The sequence below is a fragment of the Ciconia boyciana genome, chromosome 6 (assembly GCF_034638445.1).
Source record: "Ciconia boyciana chromosome 6, ASM3463844v1, whole genome shotgun sequence".
NCBI lineage: Eukaryota > Metazoa > Chordata > Aves > Ciconiiformes > Ciconiidae > Ciconia > Ciconia boyciana.
This window is the reverse complement of record NC_132939.1, coordinates 60,532,932-60,555,367: the sequence shown is the minus strand read 5'-3', so window position 1 is coordinate 60,555,367 and position 22,436 is coordinate 60,532,932. Positions and strand designations below refer to the sequence as shown.

General features: G+C 39.6%; 2 protein-coding genes across 5 annotated transcripts; one reads left to right on the top strand and one right to left on the bottom strand.

The window, feature by feature from the left end:
* Window positions 1-5,849: 5,849 nt before the first annotated feature.
* On the bottom strand, window positions 5,850-13,477 carry COA8 (cytochrome c oxidase assembly factor 8). 2 transcript variants are annotated; one of them, XM_072864974.1, is made up of 5 exons: window positions 13,344-13,477; window positions 12,395-12,592; window positions 11,253-11,316; window positions 9,120-9,210; window positions 5,850-6,457 (listed from the first exon to the last, which is right to left on the bottom strand). In XM_072864974.1, exons 1-5 carry the CDS (start codon window positions 13,464-13,466, stop codon window positions 6,352-6,354), a joined length of 582 nt encoding a protein of 193 aa, XP_072721075.1. In that variant the 5' UTR covers window positions 13,467-13,477; the 3' UTR covers window positions 5,850-6,351. The 2 variants fall into 2 exon arrangements, with proteins under 2 accessions (XP_072721075.1, XP_072721076.1); XM_072864975.1 differs by lacking the exon at window positions 5,850-6,457 and adding an exon at window positions 6,465-6,912.
* On the top strand, window positions 13,380-19,036 carry BAG5 (BAG cochaperone 5). Of its 3 annotated transcripts, none has more exons than XM_072864973.1 (2): window positions 13,380-13,513; window positions 14,356-19,036. In XM_072864973.1, the coding sequence occupies exon 2, from the start codon at window positions 14,384-14,386 to the stop codon at window positions 15,734-15,736; it is 1,353 nt and encodes a 450-aa protein (XP_072721074.1). In that variant the 5' UTR covers window positions 13,380-13,513; window positions 14,356-14,383; the 3' UTR covers window positions 15,737-19,036. The 3 variants fall into 3 exon arrangements, with proteins under 3 accessions (XP_072721074.1, XP_072721072.1, XP_072721073.1); XM_072864971.1 differs by lacking the exon at window positions 13,380-13,513 and adding an exon at window positions 13,564-13,717; XM_072864972.1 differs by lacking the exon at window positions 13,380-13,513 and adding an exon at window positions 13,934-14,087.
* The last annotated feature ends 3,400 nt before the right edge of the window (window positions 19,037-22,436 follow it).

The following is a 22,436-nucleotide window of genomic DNA, read 5'->3' as shown; positions in this document are numbered from 1 at the left end:
GGACAAATCATTGAAGACAGGAATTTAAAGCAGGACTCCTTAACCTTTGACTGTGGTGGCCAGGTGGGCATAGTACAATTCACAGAAAGTAGAGCTTGTAGTAATTTCTTTCAAGGAAAAAATCTGTGCCACCATGGTTCTCTACAACACCAGGGTCACCTAAAACGCCTGGACTGTTTGAGGTGTTTTGATTACATGGAGCAGTTCACTCTGTCACATCAGTTGAACAACAGCCTCCTGGGGAAGTTCTGGGGAATTGCGGAAACATGCCATATGCAGTATGTTAGATTTTGAATCTGTGTGTTCTAACATAAAATTATTCCGTAATATTTAAAATAATAATTATGTTTTAATGAAAGCTGAAATACATTGAAATTGTTTCAAAGACCTATATAGTGGCTTTACATAGTTTATCAAACCCCACATATTGAAAGTAATGTAACTGTAAACAGGAACTGAAACATGCCTCAATAAACACTAGGAGAAAGCTGGGAACAACTGATATATATAAATTAGCCATGAAACTGAAATGTACTGCCTACACAGTGTTACACTTGTTATTACATGCTGCAGGGCCACAAAGTACACCATCGCCATATGTTTGAAAACTGTCATGACTCACACGGAACAGGCTGATGAATAATAGTATCTTCCTTCATCAGTGTATAGCACCGACCAGAAATCTACCCAGTAAATGGTTCCGTTGTGGGCAGCAATTTAACATGCCCCATATCCTTATAATTAGCTACATAACCGTAAAAATGTTACTGCCAGGTTTATCATGCACCAATGCAGAAAGCACTCTAAATATCTTTAAAGGAAGGTTCACACGTTTGTCATTTCCCATCCCACTCATTTTGCAACCAAAGGAGGCTGGAATGCTGTTACCAGCATTCTCATTAATTTCACTTACCTTCTTTCTCTTTGAATTTTTGGTTGTGAACTCTGTTGGGTAGTGCCCAAAAACCAAAGTTCATACTGTAAATAAGTGAGATTGCTTTTCTAATTTACCTGTAAACATATAATAGAACTAAAAGTTGAAATGACATTGTTAATTACATATGAAATTGAACATTGAGTGCTAAGTGGCTGGTAGGTAACGTCTATAAATTACAGACTCAGGACAGTAAGTAATAAGCTGCTTTTAGAGAAAGTGTGAACCTCATGATTCAAAAGCCTGAGAAAAATCTTCCTAAGATGGAAACATGCCCTGTCCAGTGGCAGCTCTTCAGCCACGTTGTCCCAGCATCAGCCTGTTTTACTCAGTCCTATGGCAATCAGATTTATGGCTGCGATGCCGCGGTAGCTGTTAAGCATGCCCAGCAAGTCTCCAGGTGTCACGCTGAATAGACCCCTCCTTTCCCGACAGCAAAAGCAGCAGCAGGGAAGAAGCCAAAGAGGAGCATAGCAAATGAATTAATTTTGAGCATCTCTTGTCAATTAAAATTGCTCTATAATATCCTATGGCAGAGCTGATTTTTTCTTTGAAGTGAGCTTGAATTCTCCTTTGACACAAATTAGCACCTATGGCTATTTACTCATGACAGTATTTTGTTCTGTTTTTCATGGTGGAATTTTTCATCAGACCTGAGGAAACTGGAGGTTTTCCAGACATGACATTAAAAGTGAAATATTATTTTGGTAAATAAGAGAAGAAGATTGGTAAATCCAGAAGACATTTTCTTACATAGTCACTGGAATTTAGTTTCCATTTTGTCTTTCAGTCTCATACAGTTTTGGACAAATATGACACTCCAGAATAACAAAACCACTTGGAAAGCAATCAAGGGAGTCAATTAATCTCTTTTGAAATTTGCAATTCATGGATTTTGCCTTCTAATATAGCCTTGACTACAAAATCTGTTTTGCAAAATACCCCCTCCTCCAAAAATCTAGACTTCTAATTATTCAAATCTTTCTAGAAATCAAAATCTGTAACTTTTCTGGAACCCTTTAAAAACAGCCAATGTATGCTACACACTGATCATCATAAGAAAAATTTTCCACGACAGGGATTTATTACAAGGACAGAGCTAAAATTTGTCAACAGGAAGTTCTTTAACAATGAGATACAAATAGTGACCTGAATTTCTTGATTCTGAAACTTGCGTTTTGCCTGTTAATGTGTTTTGGCGCAGCTGATGAAAGTTACCGCAGCCAATTCTGCAGTTGAATCATATCAGTGGGTTCTTTGGAGGCAGCGGTGTGAACAGAGTACTGCTGAATGCCAGCAATTCTTGACTGGCATGGGGGCTGCTGGAAACTCATGCCAGTCATGGTCCATCAAAGTAGCTTCAGGGCTACTCCAGCTTAGGCTGAGTGCTAATTGCCTCCTGGCACTCTCAGGAGATGCATACAGTCATTCTTGCTGTCTCCTGCCATCTCAGGCCCCCTTCACAACACACTTGGGGCCACCCCCAAGAATGAGAACCTGCATACACCAGAAAGCAAAATCACTGTGCCTTTCCCTGCAAAATATAAGAAACTCGATTAAATGGGTATCTGGTTTGAACTAGTAAAACAGAAGCAGCTGTATGAAACAGGGACCATGCCTTCAGAGCATTTACATGGCTTCTAAAACCGATTTTGACTGTGGGTAGTACTATAAAATAATATTTCTACTGAGTAAGATCACACTTAAAGTGGGATCACAGAATTTTTTGCCTTTACTATTTCTAGCCAAAAGTACTGCTTTTGCACTTCCACAGCACCTGCTATTTGAATATATCAGTCAACTAAATCTCACAATACTTGGGTAAATCTTAATCCATTAATGAATGCAAATTCAAAGCACAAAGAAGTGGTTTATATAAGAATGAATATTAATGAGTATGTATTTCAAGATGATTACATTCCATGTACTTATAAACTCTTTTTAAGAAATAAACTCTGTTTCCGTTACTATTTTTTTTTTTGAGAAATGAACCTGAATAATAATAATAGGGTTATTATTCTGTGAATCAGTTTACAGCAATCAATGGATATAATTTTTAGTATGAAAATGTTATTAATGCATATTACAGTTCCAGGCATATATCATCCCTTCCTGAAAGCAATTCAATCTTCCAGTCTTTATGCAAAAGACTGGCCCGTGGGCTCTGCACAGGATGTAAATTAAGTTCTTGTTTGGCTAAATCTGATTGTCCTGTAGGATACCAATCTTGCTTAGTGATAGTGGAAGTTAAAAATTGCAAGCAGAACAGTCCCCTTAAAATGGGGCCAGAAAGGGTCAGCTTCTAAATAACAAATCTGTTTTGAACTAAATTTTAATTTTATCACCAAGAATTTTCAGTTAAATATAGAAGCTATCTTCTCAGTAGTTGCTACCATTACTTGTAAAACTCCTAATGAAATTGAGAAATGCATTTATTTTTTAAAGATGTGCAGTTCTTTATTCATCATATATAAAGGTGCTACCATCACTTCAAACCAACCTCTAGCTGGTCTGCCTCTCAATCCCCATTTGACACTGCCCCTTACTCCTCTCATATTCTATCAAAATTAATGCTCCAGTAGAGAAATTCAGTGAATAGCAAAAACCCACACAGATTATCAGAACATAACCACTCCAAGTCAATACAAACTATCTAAAATTATTTGAGTATTACCAAAATACTGTTGCTTTATTATGCACTTATTGAGGAGACAGATTAAAAAGGCACATGCTGACACCACTAAATATGAAATACTGCTGTTCCTTCTGACAGGATTAGCTAAATACCTAAATGATAGGCACACTCCCCTGTATTTTTCCTATACTCAGAAATGTGCACAGAAGTCACTCTTTGATCTATTTCACTAGCTTCAGTTACTGTAGCAGGCCTCTGTATACATAAAAAATTTATTTTTAGTAGTCTGTGGCAGCTCCTTATTCTTCCTTTGATGTATAAAGGACTTATGATCAATAATATCTGAAAGCAGCTGGCATTATTACAACTGCTCTGAGTCAAGAAAAAAAATATCAAAAGTAATGCAACACTGGCAAAAACGATATGGCTTTTGGCTGTTCAGAAAATGTAATTATCCTAGTAAATGTATGTGGTTTTGGTAATGAGACTCAACATTTCAGATGGATTATTTTTAATAACATCTTTTCACAGCGGCTTTATTAGATATTCTAAATCAGAGCTCAACACTTACCTAATAGATAAATACCTCACTCCTTCAATAGGCTTTAGATGAAGGGACCCAGCACCCCACACAGAATCTTAATGAAGGCAATGCCATAAAGGCATGAACTTCACCTACAAGCAGCTCAGAGCAGAATCCTAGCATGATCCATCATATGCTGATTATATTAGTTTGGGTGACCAGCACTAAAATTACATGTTCAGAAAAGTTTTAACTCTGAATTGACTGAAGCACAATCCAAATCCTCCAGCTGAATTCCCACATCTCCCCTATGCCAGTAGTAGAATACTTACGTCTGCATGATGAGACATATTAATTCAACTGACATCTAACACTTTTTTCCTTGGATTAGTTCTAGTAGTGAATCAATTTCCTGATATGGTTCAGCAGGCAGACACAAAAATGTCTGTGTTAATAAAAGTAGGCAGCTCAGAAGATGAAAATGCTTCTTTTGATTGACCTCTACCCACTCAAAGCATATGTGAAACTACCTTAGGGATCTTATGCATAGGCTGTCAGAACACATGGCTATCAACCACCCGTCCATTGGGGTTCTGGTCCCTGCCTTTCAGGGATATTTTCTTATATTATCCAAATCATTCTTTTACATTGGAACTATTTATTAAAGTGTGCATTCGCATTGTGGTCAAAGCTTATGTACTGTAAGGTATGATTTACTGTAAAGCCCTGAAGAATTACATTACATACCCACAGTAGTCTATTTCAAAAATTTATTTTCCTAACGAAACATGGCATTTTGTGACTTTTTAATAAATATATACAGTTTACAGTACTGATGCAGTAAATAACATTCACAACTAATATTTTCCTAGAAGTATTGGTCAGCACCTCAGCAAACACTATAAATGACTGTTTTCATTTACTAATAACACAACAGTTAAAACCACAATTCAGTGACCTTTTTAGCCCCAATGATATCATCATTATATGACACAGTGCGATCCGCTACTGTATCATTAATATTTATTTAATCTTGCAAAGGAATTATTACAGTTGATACTGACAAAGCTCCTTCTGCTCCAGCTGAAAAAGCCTGTGAATAAATCATGTCATGTTTAGATATGAAAAACAGGTCAATGGCTTCTGAGCTGCCATTTCCAAAAGCAGAACCTTCCCTACAGCATAGCTTTAGGAAAACACGCTTCATTTGACAACATACATTCTTTTTAACAGAATCCTCTTAGCAGGTACTGTATCAAAAAATCATTTACCTGTATAAATGGACAGGGAGAACATTCTAACGAAAGGAACTTCTTTTAAATTACAGACACATGGCATAACATTTTAAGACTTCATTTAAACCAACCTCCTTCCAATTGATGTCACATACCTTGAGGCCAGAAAAATCCCCCTCAGGCGAGTTCTTTCAAGTGCCTCAGAGAAACTGGTGAGAATAGCACATTTTTTGAAAGAAATGAACCAGTAGAAAGCAGTGTGTATTAGTACTAATGTTCTCCTCCATACAACCATCTATCAGTTTCCTTTTCTACCACGATTAAGTGACTGGCAATGCATTTGTTTTATTGCTCAGCAACTAAAATATTTATCAATCATAGGTTACAGGAACTCTTGTCCAAAGGGGGCACATTTCTTCTACTTAAAACAAAATTATCTAAGAAGATCCTATTGCATTAGTAATTTATATGAAATCATATCTTAAATCTTTATTAAAAATAGGAAATAATCACACTGAAAAGAGGATTATTCTAAATTTATTGTATATATACTCACAAATCATACTTGTTCCTTCAGCCATGTTGTATTACTTGTGGACAGCTACTGCCCCAGAAAGATAACTGCTGCCAAATGCAGCATTTTTGTCTTTATATTCTAATATGGTTGGTAGAGACATCATTCTCTGAGCTGAATTCAGGTACAGCATACTGAATCACATGTTATTTAGGAGCTATGACTCTGTGGTAAAAATGTGACAGTTGTGATCCCTTCCATTTAACATAAACGAGGAACAGCTTTTGATAGTTTTCTCAGTTGTGTTTTGATTGGGAAATATTCTTGGAATGAAAGGTAAAGGAAATCTATATAGTGATTATAAATTAAGACCAATGGCAACTTTTATTTACATAGTTTAACAAACAGATTCAAGCAATTATTACATTAGTCATTCAGATTCTGAACATCACTATAAACAAGTTTATAGCAGGCCTAGCTAGCGTTGCATTCTTCATGGAGCTGTGATCACTAATTTCCAACATTTTTCTTTTTCCAACGAAGCCACCTCAGAGCTCTTGCCACTGCTACTTGTCCCATGAGGAACGTGATCGTAAAGTTACGTTTATACCAATCTCTATGATTCCAAAGCCAGGAAAATCATCAGCACACAGAACAAGAACAGGAAAAAGGTATGCGATTGTATTAAAATACCCTTTGCATTGACAAATGACAATTCAGTGACAACATGCTTTTCCATTCTTTGTGGCAACACTTTTCCTGCCTAATTAGAGTTAAATAACCTATGAAAAGGTCTATGTGAATATCCACATCCATGAACACGTTACATGCAGGCTATAGGGCTACAACCATTGAGAGCGTAACTGTAAAAAAGTTAAGGGATGGGTAGTTTTATGACCAATTGTATTTGGAATCAAGTAAGATAAAATAATTGTAACCATATCTCATGTTTCAGAAGTAAAGCTGATCATCAGGCTATCTAGAAGAATTTCCTGTGAGTGCTGTGCTATGGGTAAGGTTTGTTTGTGCATGTATGAAGATGCGTGTGTTGGAAAGGGCATAGTTGGTCACCTATAAAGGGGTGAAAAATAAAATAAAATGACACTTCAAAGACTGATTATATAACCCAATACAGGAAACATTAGGTTTCTAACGCAGTACTGTTTAAAGATGATGCCTTTAATATTGCCAAAGTTAGTGTTTATATCTTTAAGTAGTTTTTATGCACCATGCACGACTTCTGGAGCCAATTCGAGATATAGGTAAGATAGTCTGCATCAGCCCTTTTTAACCTCTAAGAACTTGCTTCAAATTCTTGCCCCTGTTACAAACTAATTTCGTAATTTCTTTCTAGTTTCCAACAAGGATCACTCCCCCATTTTGTAAAATGCTGCACAAGAAGCAATAGAATAAGCTTATTGTAGAACTAGCAGGGAATATTAAACGCTGGGATTTAGGTCGTCTCTCGAGATCTGTGGGAAACCTTGCATGTACAGATCTAACATAAACCTGAGATACTAACCTCTCAGTAAGGATAGTAGCCAAAATCATGCTGACAAGCAGCACTGAGCTACCCCCTCAAATGTCATGTTAAATCAAAATATCATGTTTCTGTTCTCTGTTCTCTGTCTCATGCAACTGTTTCTCTTCCCCTTTAATGTCTCATTTCCTATATTCTTCTCAAATTCTTTTTCCCCCTCAACTAGACTGTATTTCCAGTCTAAGTACCCTGAACTAAATATTCATGGCATCTATGTACAGTCATTGCTTCAATTTTAACTAAATTTTAGAAGTTGCAACACTTTAGCGGCCACAGTTTTCAGGCCAGCTGGCAACGCTGCAAAAGAACATACAGCTGAATGCATAAACAGATTTTTATAAATATGACCCCTCAAAATCAGAATGCCTGTAAAAAGCTCCACTGCTTTCAGGGCTGTGCAGTTCCACTTTGAAACCACAATGATGCAGCTGACACTACCTGATTTTACAAGCAGCAACAAGGAAGGTCATGTTTAGGCTCAAACCCTGAACTCTCTTACCATGAAGATGGAACACTATCCCAAGGTCACTACATCAATGACATCTAGTGACTAGTTCTAAGATAAACTATTGCTTTCTAACTCATCAGTTATGGGCAATTTGAACAACAATCCTCTTTTTAATAAGAGTTTTTTACTTTCCATCTTTTCATGCTGTTGCTTAGGTTTTTGGTGAGGTTCCCCCCCCTGCCCACCCCCATGGGCAAGACAAGATGTGCATATTTGTTTTAAATATTTGTTACAGTAAAATTGTTCTTACAGTATAGTATGTTATGGTATATGCACAATACATATAAAGAACCCTACACCACAATTTGTTATAGATGAGTTACAGCGATGGTAGAATTCTCACTAGCTTTAGACCGTTAGGAACCCAATAACACTTGACACCTTTGAGCCCAATAATCTTTCAATCCAATGTTGTCGTTTCATATTCAGTGGACAGTGCTACTGTGGATTAAGTACTATCCTCCTCCAGCTTCCCATTCCTTCCTCATTTCTAGCCCTCTACCAAGTGTGTACAGCTCTACTTGCAGGGTAATGTGTATTTGCAAGTTCTTTTTCAGTTGTTTCAGATCCCAAATCCAGTTTATCAAGTTGTACAAACAGTAACACTGAAACAACGAAGCAGATGTTGTGAAGAGGCACGGTGGATGTGGGCTTACCCAGCTGTAGCCAAGATTCTACACAGGATGAGTTCAGGCGATGATTTTACTAATACTTTGCCACACAAAAAACCCACATACTCAAGGCTAATTACTTTCATTTTCACTGTATGCTTGCAAAATAATAAAACCGAGAATACTAAATATTATTCTCATTAAACAATTCTCCTTTAAGATTAATCACATTTACTAGTCCTTATTTAACAGTCAACTACAATCTGTTATATAGCAATTTCAACTGTTTTACTCCCATATTTATCGGTTTCAATTAGCAGCATGAAAAGACCCATGCCATCAGAGAAAAAAAATTGAGTATCTGATCTTGTCTCTCTGAATCTCACACATGAGATTCATCTCTCCACTAAATTAAAAATAACCAGTAGAACTCAAATGATAATGCAAATTTCTGTCAAATGCTAATAATAGCATTTAAAAAAAATCATTTTCTAAAATGACAGTTTTAGGTCCTGCTTTACCAATTATGGAAAAAAAAAAGTTCAAATTTTAGATTTCATCTTATGCTTTTCACTTAGATTGTAATATATAATAGCCAACATAAATACCTTCTACATACCTGTTATACTGCATATGCTTTCTAAAATTTTTACTTAGAAAGTCCTTGTAAAAGTCAGCCATTTCTTCTGCATTCAGTGTTGCTTTTTGACCTGAAAATAAGTTTTGGCATAACAATGTCAAGACAATTCTTTGGATTAAAACACTGGGTTCAGATGCAGGAGAGCTAGGTCCGACTCCTTGCTCCTACAAGCTTCCTGTGTAACCTTGAACAAGTTAATATGCTTTTATCTTCCAGCTTTTTAAAACTTATCTAAGGGAGCACAGCAGATTAAAAGTACTGATCATCTTCAAGCTGGCATAACTCTTAAGCCCTTATTACTTGTGAAAGTGATTATCTTTATAGGCCTTAGATTATTGAGGGAACTAGTGGACCCCTATGAAAAAGTCCATAGATCTAGGAGTATCTATCCCTGGAGTAAAATTAATCTCTTGTGGGGCTGAAGTCTAAACAGCACCAGTAAGAGCACTTAGTAACTAAAGTTTCCCCCCTCAAGCAAGTCAATAAATATAGAAAGAACACTATCCATGGCTGACATGATATTTTGAGATGTACATTTTTTTCTGTTGCTGGTGATAAATTTCAAGGAACTTATACCAAAGAGTGTATGTTCTGAGATGTCACATTTATTAACAATATAGTAGACAATTATTTTGTGAAGAAGCAAGTACAAAAGTTGACTTTGAGTATGCCACTCTCACAAGCAGAATATAAAAGCAGATGGATTCTCTCCACAGAATATGAAAGGAAAACCTGTGGCTACAGCACAGATGTAGAATCCTGAGAACAAGCAAATATTCTCAACTCTACCAGGTAATTCCTATACAAGCTTCCTGGCACTTTCAATGTTTCTAAAATGAGGGTCAAATTTGAATGTCCCAAGGGACATGGATATGATGAGGGAGATGGAATTGTGATATTCAACTTGTTACTGTTCCAAAATGAGTTTTAAAGCTCCTGAGCCTGATCATAGAAATGTAAGTTATTGATCAGTTCTATTTGTCGTTATTTACAAATCTAACATATTACAGTGGATTAACATACTATGGGACAAATTTACTCCAAGACTATTTGAAGGCTGCCTACTTAACACCTATAGTTAATTTGTTTCTTCATACTGTTATCAGCAGAACTGATCATAGACTCACTTATACAGAAAAGTAAGGTTTGTTCCAACTGTTCATGTATATTGTTATTACTCTTATTTTTATATACACACACAGCTGTATTATAGAACAGAGTTAATCAACACATGCAGCCAATAGAATTTTATTTCTAAGGGATGTACATGCTTACTATTTTTTCTTTTATTTCTAGGGTATGAAAACAAAACAAAAAACCCAAAACTAAACCAAAGTGGCAATATAAAAGAAGCGTTTTCTAAACAACACATAACTTAATTAAAATTATTTCTCAACCACACACTGATCACCAGGATACAAAGAGAAGAGAAAAATAATGGTTTGTGATATACAGAATGTCAGAGCAGATGCTTTTCCTAAACTCAAACAGATCATTATTCTATGAACAAAGTGTTCAACCTCATACTACAATGGCCAATTCACTGTTATTATGAAGGCATCTTGTTTTCAGCTTCACATAATGAATTAGAGAGGCAACTATTTTACAGCAACTGTGCTCAGGCAAAGACAGGCAGATAGCAGCTGCTGTCTCCTCAGAAGCTGTCTTATTCTCCCTCAAGCAAAAATATTGTATTCATTGTATACACTATGGACCTGAAGCCAAAGAGTGTGAATTTATCCCCCCAACCATAACATGCACTTGAGGCAAATGCTCTATATGTTCAGCTCAGCTAGCTCACTGGGTAAAGAGGTGTAAAAGGAAAAAGCCCCTTCCTCCTTAGACTACAGAATGATTACGTGGCTAGGATTTTGGCGCATTCCCTCAAGCTGCGGGGAAGGAATTAGGGGAAGAACAGTACAACAGATGATCTGGCCTCCACAGGCACATCTCTGAAGAGCTCCTCCTCTCTTTATGATGCTCCTGAAAACACTTCTAAATCCTACCCTCAAGATTTACTTGTGACACAACACAAAGAGCATAAATTAACAAAATTCAAAAGTAAACAGAATTCAGAACGCATCCTGAACTATAAACAAAGATCTCACTAACCTGTTTCATCTCTTATTTCCAGACCTTTGGCTTTCAGTCTTGAATAAATAAATTCTTCTTTTTCCTAAAACATGTTTTTCCACATTAGAATCTGAGGTACTCAGTCCTTGAAGTTAACCACTGTTTTTAATCACATAGCAGTGTAGCGCTTAATACCCTCTGAAATAACGCGCAATACTCGTTATACTTGGAAACGTCAACAAAACATTTTCCTGAATCCAGTGAGTTAGTTAAACCAGTAACTTTGTCACTTAGATCCTGCTACCTGCATGCATCAATTAATTCACGCAAGTGTTCTACTGAAACATGTAAAACTTATTTGTGGAGTAAAGTTACAGCTGAGCTTCAGTACTGTTTGACAGGACCCAAACCTTCAGTTTATAAGACAAACTATGAAGATGTGCTATATTGTGTAACTGAGAATTTGAGCATAGAGAAAAACATGCAGCCTTAAAAAAGTGAAATTACTTAGATGGAAACAGAATTAATTGTTAATAAGTTTTTCAAATTTAAAAAGCAGTTCTATGGAATTAAAAAACAAGCTTTGCTTTTTCTCTGAAATCTTTGCAAGTTTTGGGAGGATATGATGATCAAAGATCATCACAAATGATAGAGAATTACTGAACTGTTACTGTTCTTCCAACAAAATTCAGTGTCTCCTAACCAATGCTGCAATCAGGAAAGAAGACAGACCACGACTGAAAAGTCCCCACTTTTAGCCTTGTTGGGATACACTGCCAGTGAAATAGGGCATGTCCCTCATTTACCTTTAGGGATTATACCTAATTTCTCTCACTTACGACAGAGCAAGAAGAGCTGCAGAATAATTTTCAACAGCCGCTCTAGTCACATGGGTGGCTACAACTTTGTGTTTACAGTGCAAGATAGGAAAAAGGCAAATATCATTATATGCCACTAAACAGCAATAAAATATACAGGCTCTTTAGTTTTATACGTAATTTTAAAGAAATGAATGACAAAAAAGTAATTTCCACAAAGACACCATGAGTATCGAAAGAAACGGTATCAATTACCAGCCAGTAACAGCAGGCGGAAGTGAACCCTAGCTCACGGAGACCAAACCCCCCAGTTTCAGGTGGCGGGTGGGAGCCGAGCGGCAGCAGGCATCGCAGCGGGCTCACCTGTCGGAAGGTGCGGTTGTGCCGCGCCCAAAAGCGCTGGTCGCAGGCCTGGGCCTCCTGCCGCGCCTCCCGCAGACGCCGCTCCAGGGGCGACTCCTCGGGGGGCACGTAGAAGATGACCGGCCGCAGGTTGGAGTGCTTGTCGGGGGGGCCGATCCAGTCGTTACGGGAGTGTGCAGGGGGGCTGAAACCCAGGCCCTTGAAAATACAGGCAGAATTCATTATGACTGCTTTAGCGGAGTTTTTGAAGAACATCCCGATTTGAAATAAATTCCAAAACTCCACACAACCTTAAAACATAGAAGCATAACAAGTTCAGAAATTACGCACGTTCGTTTACCCTGACTGAAAACAACGCAATACATTGAAACATTACTTTTATTTAGAAATGCACTACCGTGAAAATACCTTTGACTCTTTTCTAACAGACATGAATCACGATTTCTTTCAAAGCAACTTTTTTTTTCACCCCAATTTTGTATCACTGATATTCCACTTCATTAAAATATTTGATGGCAAGAACTAACAAGTATGTAAGTCTTCCTAAGCGCTGCTTTCTTCGTGCATCCTCGTGAACACGCACAAACGCGTAGCTTTTCAGGCCGGGTTTAGGAAGAACTGGCTCTAACAGCCCGTACCTTACGGCTGCGTCTGTACAAGCGCTTTACTTCCCTTGTGCCTCAGCGCCCCATGCGCGCAGCCCGGGACGGCCCGCGTCGTACTTACAAACACCGGGGGCGTTGGAAAATACATGAACAACGACAGGCCGCGAGAAACGCCGGCTTTTATCGGGACGCACCCGCCCAGCGACGCTGACAGTCACCGCGGGGACAGCCAGGGCGGCCTCCCCCGCTCCGGGCTCCGCAGGGGCGGGAGACCCCGAGGCCTCCCCCGCGGCAGGCCGGCTCCGGGACGCAGGAGCTGCCCCTCCCCTCCCGCCCGGATTTACCGCGCTCTCCTGCCGCTCCCCGCGCTCAGCCGCAGGGCCGCCGCCGGCTGAGGAGGAGGAGAGGAGGCAGCGGTGGCGGTGGCAGCAGCAGCCGCCCCCCCGCAGCGCTCGGGCCGCCGCCATCGCCCACCTCCGGCCGGCGGCTGGCGCTTTACGGCGGTGTCGCAAAGGCAAGGCCGCCCGGAGCGCGGCGCTGCGGTCGGGGGCGGCGCTGGGGAAGGGGCCGCGTCCCTCGGCCGCGCCGCTCCCGCCTCCGCCTCCGCCGCCGCCCGCCCGGCCGCGGGGCGGGGCTCGGCTCCTGGCGTTCGCTGCCGCTCGGCCCGTGGCGCAGCGGCGGGCCGGGCAGCGGGTCCCTCGGCCGGGGCGGCCGGCGGGTGAGGCGGGCGGGGGCGCGGGGGGGGTTTGCTGCGGGCTGGGGGGAGGCGGGTGGGGACGAGCCTCTCCTCAGGTACCTCCGCGCTCCCCTGGGGTGGCCCCTTGTCACCTCCTCTCCCCGCTTCGTCGGGCCCCGTGGCCGGGGGCGGGGCGGGAGGTTGCTGCCGTGGGGGGGCCGCCGGCGGTGGCGGGTGCTGAGGGGAGAGCGTCGGCTGTGGGGCCAGTGCGGGGGAAGGCAGCCCTGCCCTGGGCTTCTGGCAGCCCTGCCCTGGGCTTGTGGCAGCCCAAGCGCGGTCGGGTTTTGCCGCTGTTTTTCCCCTGGGCTGCGGGTGTCCGGTTTGTTCTGCGATGCCTCCGGCTGCAGAGCAGGTGGGGAAGGGAGGGCTGAAGGTTGTGGGTAAATGCAAAGAGCTGGTCGTGTGGTAACTAGAGCATCACCCCGGCAGCCCGAGCCGGAGAAAGAGGTGTGAAACAATAGAGGAATGGCTATGAAATATCAGCCAAGTGGTTTATTCCTATTGCTAGCAATATCTAAAATAGCTGTAATGCTGAAGGGCTTCAGGACGTTGTGAAAGTTGTGACATGTGCTTGCGTAGCGCTTTATTAATCGCAAGTCTTGTTCTCGCTCTCCTTGTAGTTCTTCTGAAACTGGACGAAAGAAGAGAATGGATATGGGTAACCAACACCCATCCATAAAACGGTTGCACGAAATACAGAAGGAAGTCAAAGAGATTGAACAGCAGGTGGTTGTCTTCAGTGGTCTGTCTACTGATCGAGATTACAAGAAATTAGAAAGGAGTCTTACTAAACAGCTTTTTGAAATAGATTCTGTAGACACCGAAGGAAAGGGGGATATTCAGCAAGCCAGAAAGCGAGCTGCTCAGGAAACAGAGAGGCTGCTTAAGGAGCTGGAACAAAATGCAAACCATCCACGCAGACTGGAAATAGAGGCTATATTCAAGGAGGCACAGTCACTTGTGGAACGCGAGATTACACCTTTTTACAAAGGAGGTAACTGTATAAGTGACGAATTTGAAGAAGGTATTCAGGACATTGTATTGAGGCTTACCCAGGTGAAAACTGGAGGGAAAGTTTCTTTACGCAAAGCAAGGTATCGCACTCTGACAAAAGTATGTGCTGTTCAGGAGATTATAGAAGGCTGTGTAAAGCAACAGCTGTCCCTGCCACTCTCTAATGATGCGCATCCTTCTGTCTCCAAAATTAACTCTGTAATGTGTGATGTGAACAAAGCAAGAGGAACTCTCATTGCACTTCTAATGGGAGTGAGTAGTAATGATACCTGCAGGCATCTATCCTGTGTGCTTACAGGCCTCATTGCTGATTTGGATGCTTTAGATGTCTGTGGTCACACAGAAATAAGAAATTACAGAAAGGAAGTAGTGGAAGAGATCAATAAATTGCAGAAATACCTGGACTTAGAAGAAGAAGCAAATTCTACTCATGCTTATGATTTGGCTCAAAATCAGTCCATTCTAAAAATAGAAGAGATCCGCAAGAAAATGAAGGAAGTTAATTCTTTACTTTTAAAAACAGAGAATGCTTCTGATTTGTATTTGGGATCCAAAGCAGAATTGCAGGGATTAATTGCCCACTTAGATGAGGTGAGTCCAGGAAAAAACCCCTGTATTAGAGAAGCCAGGAGAAGAGCAGTAATAGAAGTTCAAACTCTTATAACGTATATTGATTTGAAGGAAGCACTTGAAAAAAGGCAAACGTATCCTGAGCAAACTGCTGCCGAACATCAGTCTCATAAAGCCGTTTGGACTGTTCTTGGAAACTTGTCTCAAATTCAGCAGGAGGTGATTTCATTTGATGGAAACAGAACGGATAAAAATTACATGAGATTGGAAGAACTTCTTACGAAACAACTTCTAGCGCTTGATGCTGTTGATCCACAAGGTGACGAGCGGTGTAAGGCTGCCAGAAAGCAAGCAGTAAAGCTCGCACAGAATATTCTTTACTATCTGGACATGAAAACAGATGAATGGGAGTACTGAAACAGCCATGGCCTAACATAGAAGAACATCTTTTCCTTTGGCACTTTATGCAGATCATTGGCAGCACATAATACAAGTGGTGTGTTCTGTGCTCACTGAAATCATGGAGATTGCATAAGCAGTTGACTTGGCTATATGTCTGCTATCCCACGCAGTCACCCACTTGCCATGGCAACTGTCAGTACACCATCAGCAATTCTGGTCATTGCTAAAAGCAAAGAAGTGCAATTCTCTGAAGGAATAGCTTAATACTTGATCAAATGGCTTCTTTTTTCCTTCTGTTTTTGTTTTAATAACCTTGTGCAAGGTTCAGTGAATGCAGATTTTTCAAAGATGCAGAAACTTCCTTATGGTACAGTACTGGCAAAACTATTTAAAGAAGACTGGACGTGAAAATTGGTATTCAAGCATGAGGCTCTGTCCAGCAACTTCACAAAAATCTGGATATACTCTTAATGTGCTGTCACGACAGAAAGTATTAAGGGCAAAAACCTGCTGGCTTTTGGGTTGTACTTGATTTATGCCACCCATCACACCTTTCTGGGTGTTTAGATTTCGCAGTTAATGGAGCTATAATGCCAACTGCAAATTAGCATTTACATAGGCAAAGCCAATTATGTCTATATTTTGTAATACCTGAGCCCTCTGATTTGCAAAAACAGGTCTTCTGTTGGTGGACACTCTTTCAAATTATTGCTTTAACGTACTGAGCCTTGGAGAGGAAAATCTGTATATATATATATATTGACCAGATAAATGGGATTTCGAGGATTTCACACTGCCATCCATGAACCCCTGAAAACTGCACTGAACTTTATTTAGTGGCTGCTTAGGTATCTTTTTAAACTCTGCTGTTAGATCTGGTTTTGACTTGTCTTTTCACATTTGGTGAAAACAGAAAGAGAATTCACTTTGAAGTGAACGAGCATTTTGGAATTATTTTTGTAAAATTAGATGGCTAGCTGTAAAGATGTCCCTAATGATGCAAATGTGTGTTATACATACTGGTCAGGTGTGGCTTCAAGCATGTCTTGGAAAAGACTTGTGGCAAATGTCTCTCCTTGCAACTCATCACTTAATTGTTTGGGTAACTTCATAAATAAGCTTGCTTGTACTATTGTATGCACCTGCCTTTTTATTTGTGGCTGCTAGTGCCAATCACATTTCTACTACAGCATGTTTTTTGGCATTTTTTGAGAGAATGGCATTAAAATGAATTAATCATAAAGATATATTTAATTATGGATACTTTGCACTTAGCTCTGTCATGTTGAGTTAATGAATTACTGTTCTATAGATGATGATTTGCACCACTTTAAGGAGTAAAAACCATTTCGGATGTTAAAATAAATATTTTTAGATCTATTTTTGACTGATGAGAGAAGACAATACTGTCTGTGAGAGACAAGTGCCTTTATGACACCACTAAGTTGCACCGTCATGTAGATAGAGGAACTGTTTACTGTCAGCTTCATACATTTGTAATCTTTGCAAACTGGATTTCTCACATATATATAATTCTACTATAATAGAGGTCAAATTAACATAATACAATAGGTGACAATTGTTCTATAAAGTCCTGAGAATGAGTATCAAATTTGGGTATTATGGATTCTGCTTAAAAAAGAATGCATTGATGTGGAGATGGGGGATTTTGGGCAGGTCTTCTGTGCCTATTGCTACAAGAAGGAGAGAATGGGTTTGCTGTGTAACATGCTTTGAGATGTTGATGAAAGGCTGTGTAACTTCAGAGTGTGAATATATTTTGTTTGTGATTGTACAGGTGATTGCTTTGCAATTTTACTTGCCAAAACTGATCTATTTTTTCAATTAAGTACAGTGCCTAAGGCACAATTTGGCAATGACAGAATGTTTGTTGGAGGATTCTCTCTGCTCTTGCAGAGATATAACCCTGTTGAATTTATCTCTCCTTACCTCAAAAAAATCATTTCCCCTAGTTAAAATTCCAATCTATATTTATATATTATGTGGCTAACACAGAATATTAATAATGTTATACACCTGAATTATTTTACTCATTTCAATCTTTCTACATGTTTGAACTGCAACTTCTGATTTGCACTTACATTTTTAGGAAATATAAGAATGTGATAGCGTAATGATATTACTAATTTTTCTTTAATATTACTGTCAGGTCTGCAGTGGTTACTTGTAGATTGTTTAACAATTTAGTGTCTGTGTTCTTTGGAGGTCACATGTAGCTTTATAAATGTTTGAACCTCTTATGTAAAAATGAGTAAGTATAGTTTTCAGATCTGATCTATTTTAAATTTGTATGTCTTTTAGCTTTTCTGAATGGTTAAGCCTGCGTCTCTAAGAAGGCAAATGTGTAAGTTAGTGTAATTTTGACTAACTGAGTAGAGTTCAGTAGCAAGATATTGTGTGGATTAAGCTTTTTTCCATTGTTCTGTAATCTAATAAATTGACTATTTAAATTTGATGGTAAAATCCTCATCTGGAATGGGATTAATTGACAGGTTTTGCATGAATGAAAATAATAAACTAAATATGCTTAACCAAAAACATACTGCACAGATTTCTCAAAATCTTGCTTTTGTGCTGAAGAATGTAATTTCTCTGTTTTTTATATCCAAAGATTGAGGGACACACAACTTTTCTTTCTGATATGGCAGGCTAAAATAATCAGCAAAATGTAAATGGACCAAACTGCAAAAGCCTGCATTTTAGTACTATACTGAAATACAGTAACTTTTCTGTGTGCTGTGTAATCTATCTTAGAGCAAAATAAATGATTGGATACCTGGGGGAGAGGTAATCATACATCGTGATTCCTATTTGTTAATTGTATTTCTTTTTAAACAAGTTTTCTTTAGTTATTTCGGTGTCTGTTTTTGTTGAAACCACTCAAAGTGGTTTTTCTGTGTTACCAGTTTGGAGGAGATTTTTGTTAAGTATGGTTCCTGCTTTTTCAATTTAACAGAAATTAGCGTATGTGCTCCTTATGGTGTATATGTCTTGATTTATTGCTGTGTAGGATATGGCATTTGTATATACAAATTCAAGATTAAATATTGCAGTGTTATATTCTTCATTATTAATAAAAATACGTTACCACCTTTTACTAGGTATTCATTTGAATGTTATGCCCTGCTGCCTTTCTCTATTTATTTTTGAATGTGAGTTATCAGAATGTAAATGATTTTCGTCTTAGAAAAAGTGTTTTTATTAAACATGTAGACATAAAGCTCTCATTTTTTTCTCCTTCTTTGAAAGTTTGCTTTTTCACTGCTGTATTTATGACAATAAAGTTCTTTGCGTGGAAACCACTCCTACCTCTGCTTGCTAAATCTGTTGGTGCCTTTTGGTTTTCTCTGCATTCAACCTTGCATTACAATCATTACATCAGTTGTTGCTCACATTCCTTCTTCAGCAATAGCTGTGCATACTCCTGGCCTTCAGCTGGATGATCGCTGCAAAAATGCTTGTGGCTGTTTAAGATCTTGCCACTTTTCTGTTGAAGGGTGCTGCCTTAACAGATAAACTTGCAAAACTGATGGTATGAAGTCTCTTCATGTGCAAAATCAATGTGGATTAAAGAACCTTTAGTAGGAGTTAAGCTAATCCGGTTTTAAACTGTGCAGATGAGGCATGTTCACATGATTGTTCTGATGGCTCAGTATGTTTTCTCAAGATGCAGTGAGCCAAGTTACCAGCTCACTGCTGATGGAAATCGGAATTTCTATTTCTGTCCAGAAAGCCGCTGGCTTTGTGCAGTTTCTGCTGCTTGGCCAACTCCTATGAGCTGATTTAATCCAATAACATGGGAAAAAACAAACTTAACAAAAACGGAGGAGGGAGTTTTCTGTGGGTTTAGGGAGTCAATTTGGGTTGTACAAAAGCTTCATGTGGGCCAGAGCTACTGCAGAATGAATGGGTGGGTCATGTGGCCGTGGGTTAGGGAGCAAACTTTCAGATTTTCAGTAGCAGTAAGTCATTAGATCAACCTTCTGCGTAGTTACATTTCTGGAGGAGAAAGGAGAGAGGGTGGCACTATCAACTACAAACAAGTAGGAAGACAATTTGCCGCTTTAGTAATGGGATACGATGAAGGCAATACAAATGAATCATGGATGGAAAATAAACCAGTTGCTTTCAATTGCTCTTTTGTGTTACAAAGTAAGTGTTCATGCAATAAGAAGCACAAATGCTTATGTCGAAGTACTATACACAATCTGGAAAAGTCTTACCCAGTAAACATTGGATAAGGATAAGGTTTATAAAGGTTGAGTGTTCCTATAGGTAACAAGTTCACTGTATTTTCTTTCTCTCCCTTTTAACAATATAGCTTATTCAAAGGAAATACATTCTTCAAAGACCAGTAAATCAATGGCCCTAGGTGTTGCTCAGCTAGCTGCTGACCTGCTTGTCTTGATCAGCTGTTTACTCGTCAAAGGAGAGAATTTGCCTTGCTGAGAATTTTTTTGTGTGTGTTTGGGACAGGCAGATTTTGGTGCCTGAAATGGTTTAACTGGTAAAACTCTTGTGTTTTATTTCCATATAGGCGTATCCTCTCCTTTGGAGAATTCTCAGCTGAGAACTTGAAGGAGTAGAAGGACTTCAGTACTGAACTCAGGGATTGAAGGCCTGGGGGTTTAAGCTGGCTGCCAGCAGGAGACATTTAAATGGCAGGATCTGGGAAAACATTCGTGCTAGAGGAAACTGCTAGCAGAGACATGACCAAATGTTCAGAGCTGATGTTTTGAGCGAGCTCTGTGCCTGTTCCCCTGTTGCTTATGAACTTTCATTGAGAAAGTGGATTCTTGGGGGAATATTCTCCGAAATACTGACAGTCTTTTTGTTTTAGATCAAACTCGAAATGATATTTAAAGCTTTTGCTGAGCCACAGTGGGGCATGTACTAGTTGTTGACTGGTCTGGATATCATTCTGTTTTGCTACGTGAAACAATAATGTACATAATGCTTTCAGTTATATTAGTGGGCATGTCCACGTCAGCTGAAAGCTGGTCGTTAACTGAAGAAGCTGAGGATGGGGTGTGCTTTTGCTGAAGGCTTTGCACAACGGTTATCCTTTCTCTCTGCAGCATTTGGTTCTGGGGACTGCCAAACAGATGAAGGCGTGAGTTGCACTGCTTGTCAGTTCAAAAATAATAAGGACCCTTTCTAAGTCTGCAGACTCTTCCTACAGGACATAAATTGTAGCAGTTTGCCATTAGAAATGGAAAAGTACAATGAGTTTCTTAATTGGGCCATTTCTCCTCAATTAGTTTTGCCAGACAAACTTCTGCACCACAGGAGTTCCTTGTGAAACCTGTATTTCAGGCAGCTAATCAAAAGCATCTCATGAGGGAAGAAACACAATGATGGTGTAGTACAATGTCCTTAATATGGTCCTGTCTTATTTAGCTCCCCAATTGTATCGACTCCGGAACAGATACCCAAAACCAAATCTGTGATCATGACCACCAAGAGGTCTATAAGCCAAATCAAAACCCCAAAGAAGCAGAGAGACAAGAAAGGCTGCAGGAAAACAAAACAAAACAAAACACTAGTAAAGTTGTCAGGCTGTTGTTTGACCGACTTCTTTTAGTTTTACGACATAAGAAAAGCAAGCAAAGCAAAGCCCCCTTTTGCCTTGTTGCAGTTATACCTAGCCTACACCCTGCAGTTCAACATTGTTTTCCGTCCTAAGGCACCTTAAGTGCTCGCCCCGGGCACAGCCCAACCTCTAGCTGATGGGGGTTAGCCTTGGTGCGCCCTCGGGCAAGATGGTGCCCCCCATCTCTAGGGATGCCATAATTACCCTCATTCTCTCTGAAATGTCTGGTCATGGCAACTCTTAGTGTGCGCTTGGAATATCAGTGGGGCTTGCAGAAGACAGTGTGCACCATGAAGGCTATATCCTGTAATAAACTGATAATTGGAAGGGATAGTATAGTAACCAAGTCTGAGTAAGATATCATTTGTGTAATTGTTTATGCTGAATTTCTTAGGTTTTTAAAGAAAATTATTCATAACATTGTTTTATTCAAATCAATCTGTAGCCTATGATCGAATGCCTACTTCTTACCTTCCCGGTGCCTCATGTTAATACCACATGAAAAGGAGGTTTGAAGTGCTCCACTGTCTATGGATATTAATGAATGGCCTCTGCTCACTTTCAGACATCTAGTAAAAGCCAGGTTTTCCAGGAATACTCAGCATCCCAAAGTTCCCACTGTGACAGGTAAGGCCATGTTTTGAAAAGGAGCCCATCCATAGACCCACACGCCTATCATTTCTTGTCACAGACAACCATGGGATCATCCTTGCAGCTAATCGAGTGGCAACTTAAAATAGCTTTGCCTCATTCCTCCAGTGAAATGTTGTTCCAAAGCATCATTGCTGTGAGGATTGAGTAACCTTCTAATTTCCAGCATAAACATATTAACAAGAAGCTTTTCTTCTCTGCCTGTGTGTAGTCTAGAATATATTTATAGGCCACAGCTGAATTGCCTCTCAGCTCCTGTTTTGCTTGGCTAACGAGCAAATACACCCAAACAGGCTGAGCTCCTTTGAAAAGCTCTACTCTCTGAATCCAAAGCAAATCCTTAATAGTTTTTTTCAATTTTTTCAGGAGCTTTTCCAGTTCCGAACGTATCTAAGGCTAAAATTTCCAACCTGAAGTAGGAGTCAGTACAGGTACATTGTTTGATGCAAT

Coding starts and splice junctions, on each gene's coding strand:
- BAG5 (XM_072864973.1), top strand. CDS start 14,384: ATGGATATGGGTAACCAACACCCATCCATAAAACGGTTGCACGAAATA.
- COA8 (XM_072864974.1), bottom strand. CDS start 13,466: ATGGCGGCGGCCCGAGCGCTGCGGGGGGGCGGCTGCTGCTGCCACCGC. Junction 12,593..13,343: donor GGGAGCGGCAGGAGAGCGCG/GTAAATCCGGGC, acceptor TGTATTTTCAAG/GGCCTGGGTTTCAGCCCCCC. Junction 9,211..11,252: donor GGAAATAAGAGATGAAACAG/GTTAGTGAGATC, acceptor ACTTATTTTCAG/GTCAAAAAGCAACACTGAAT.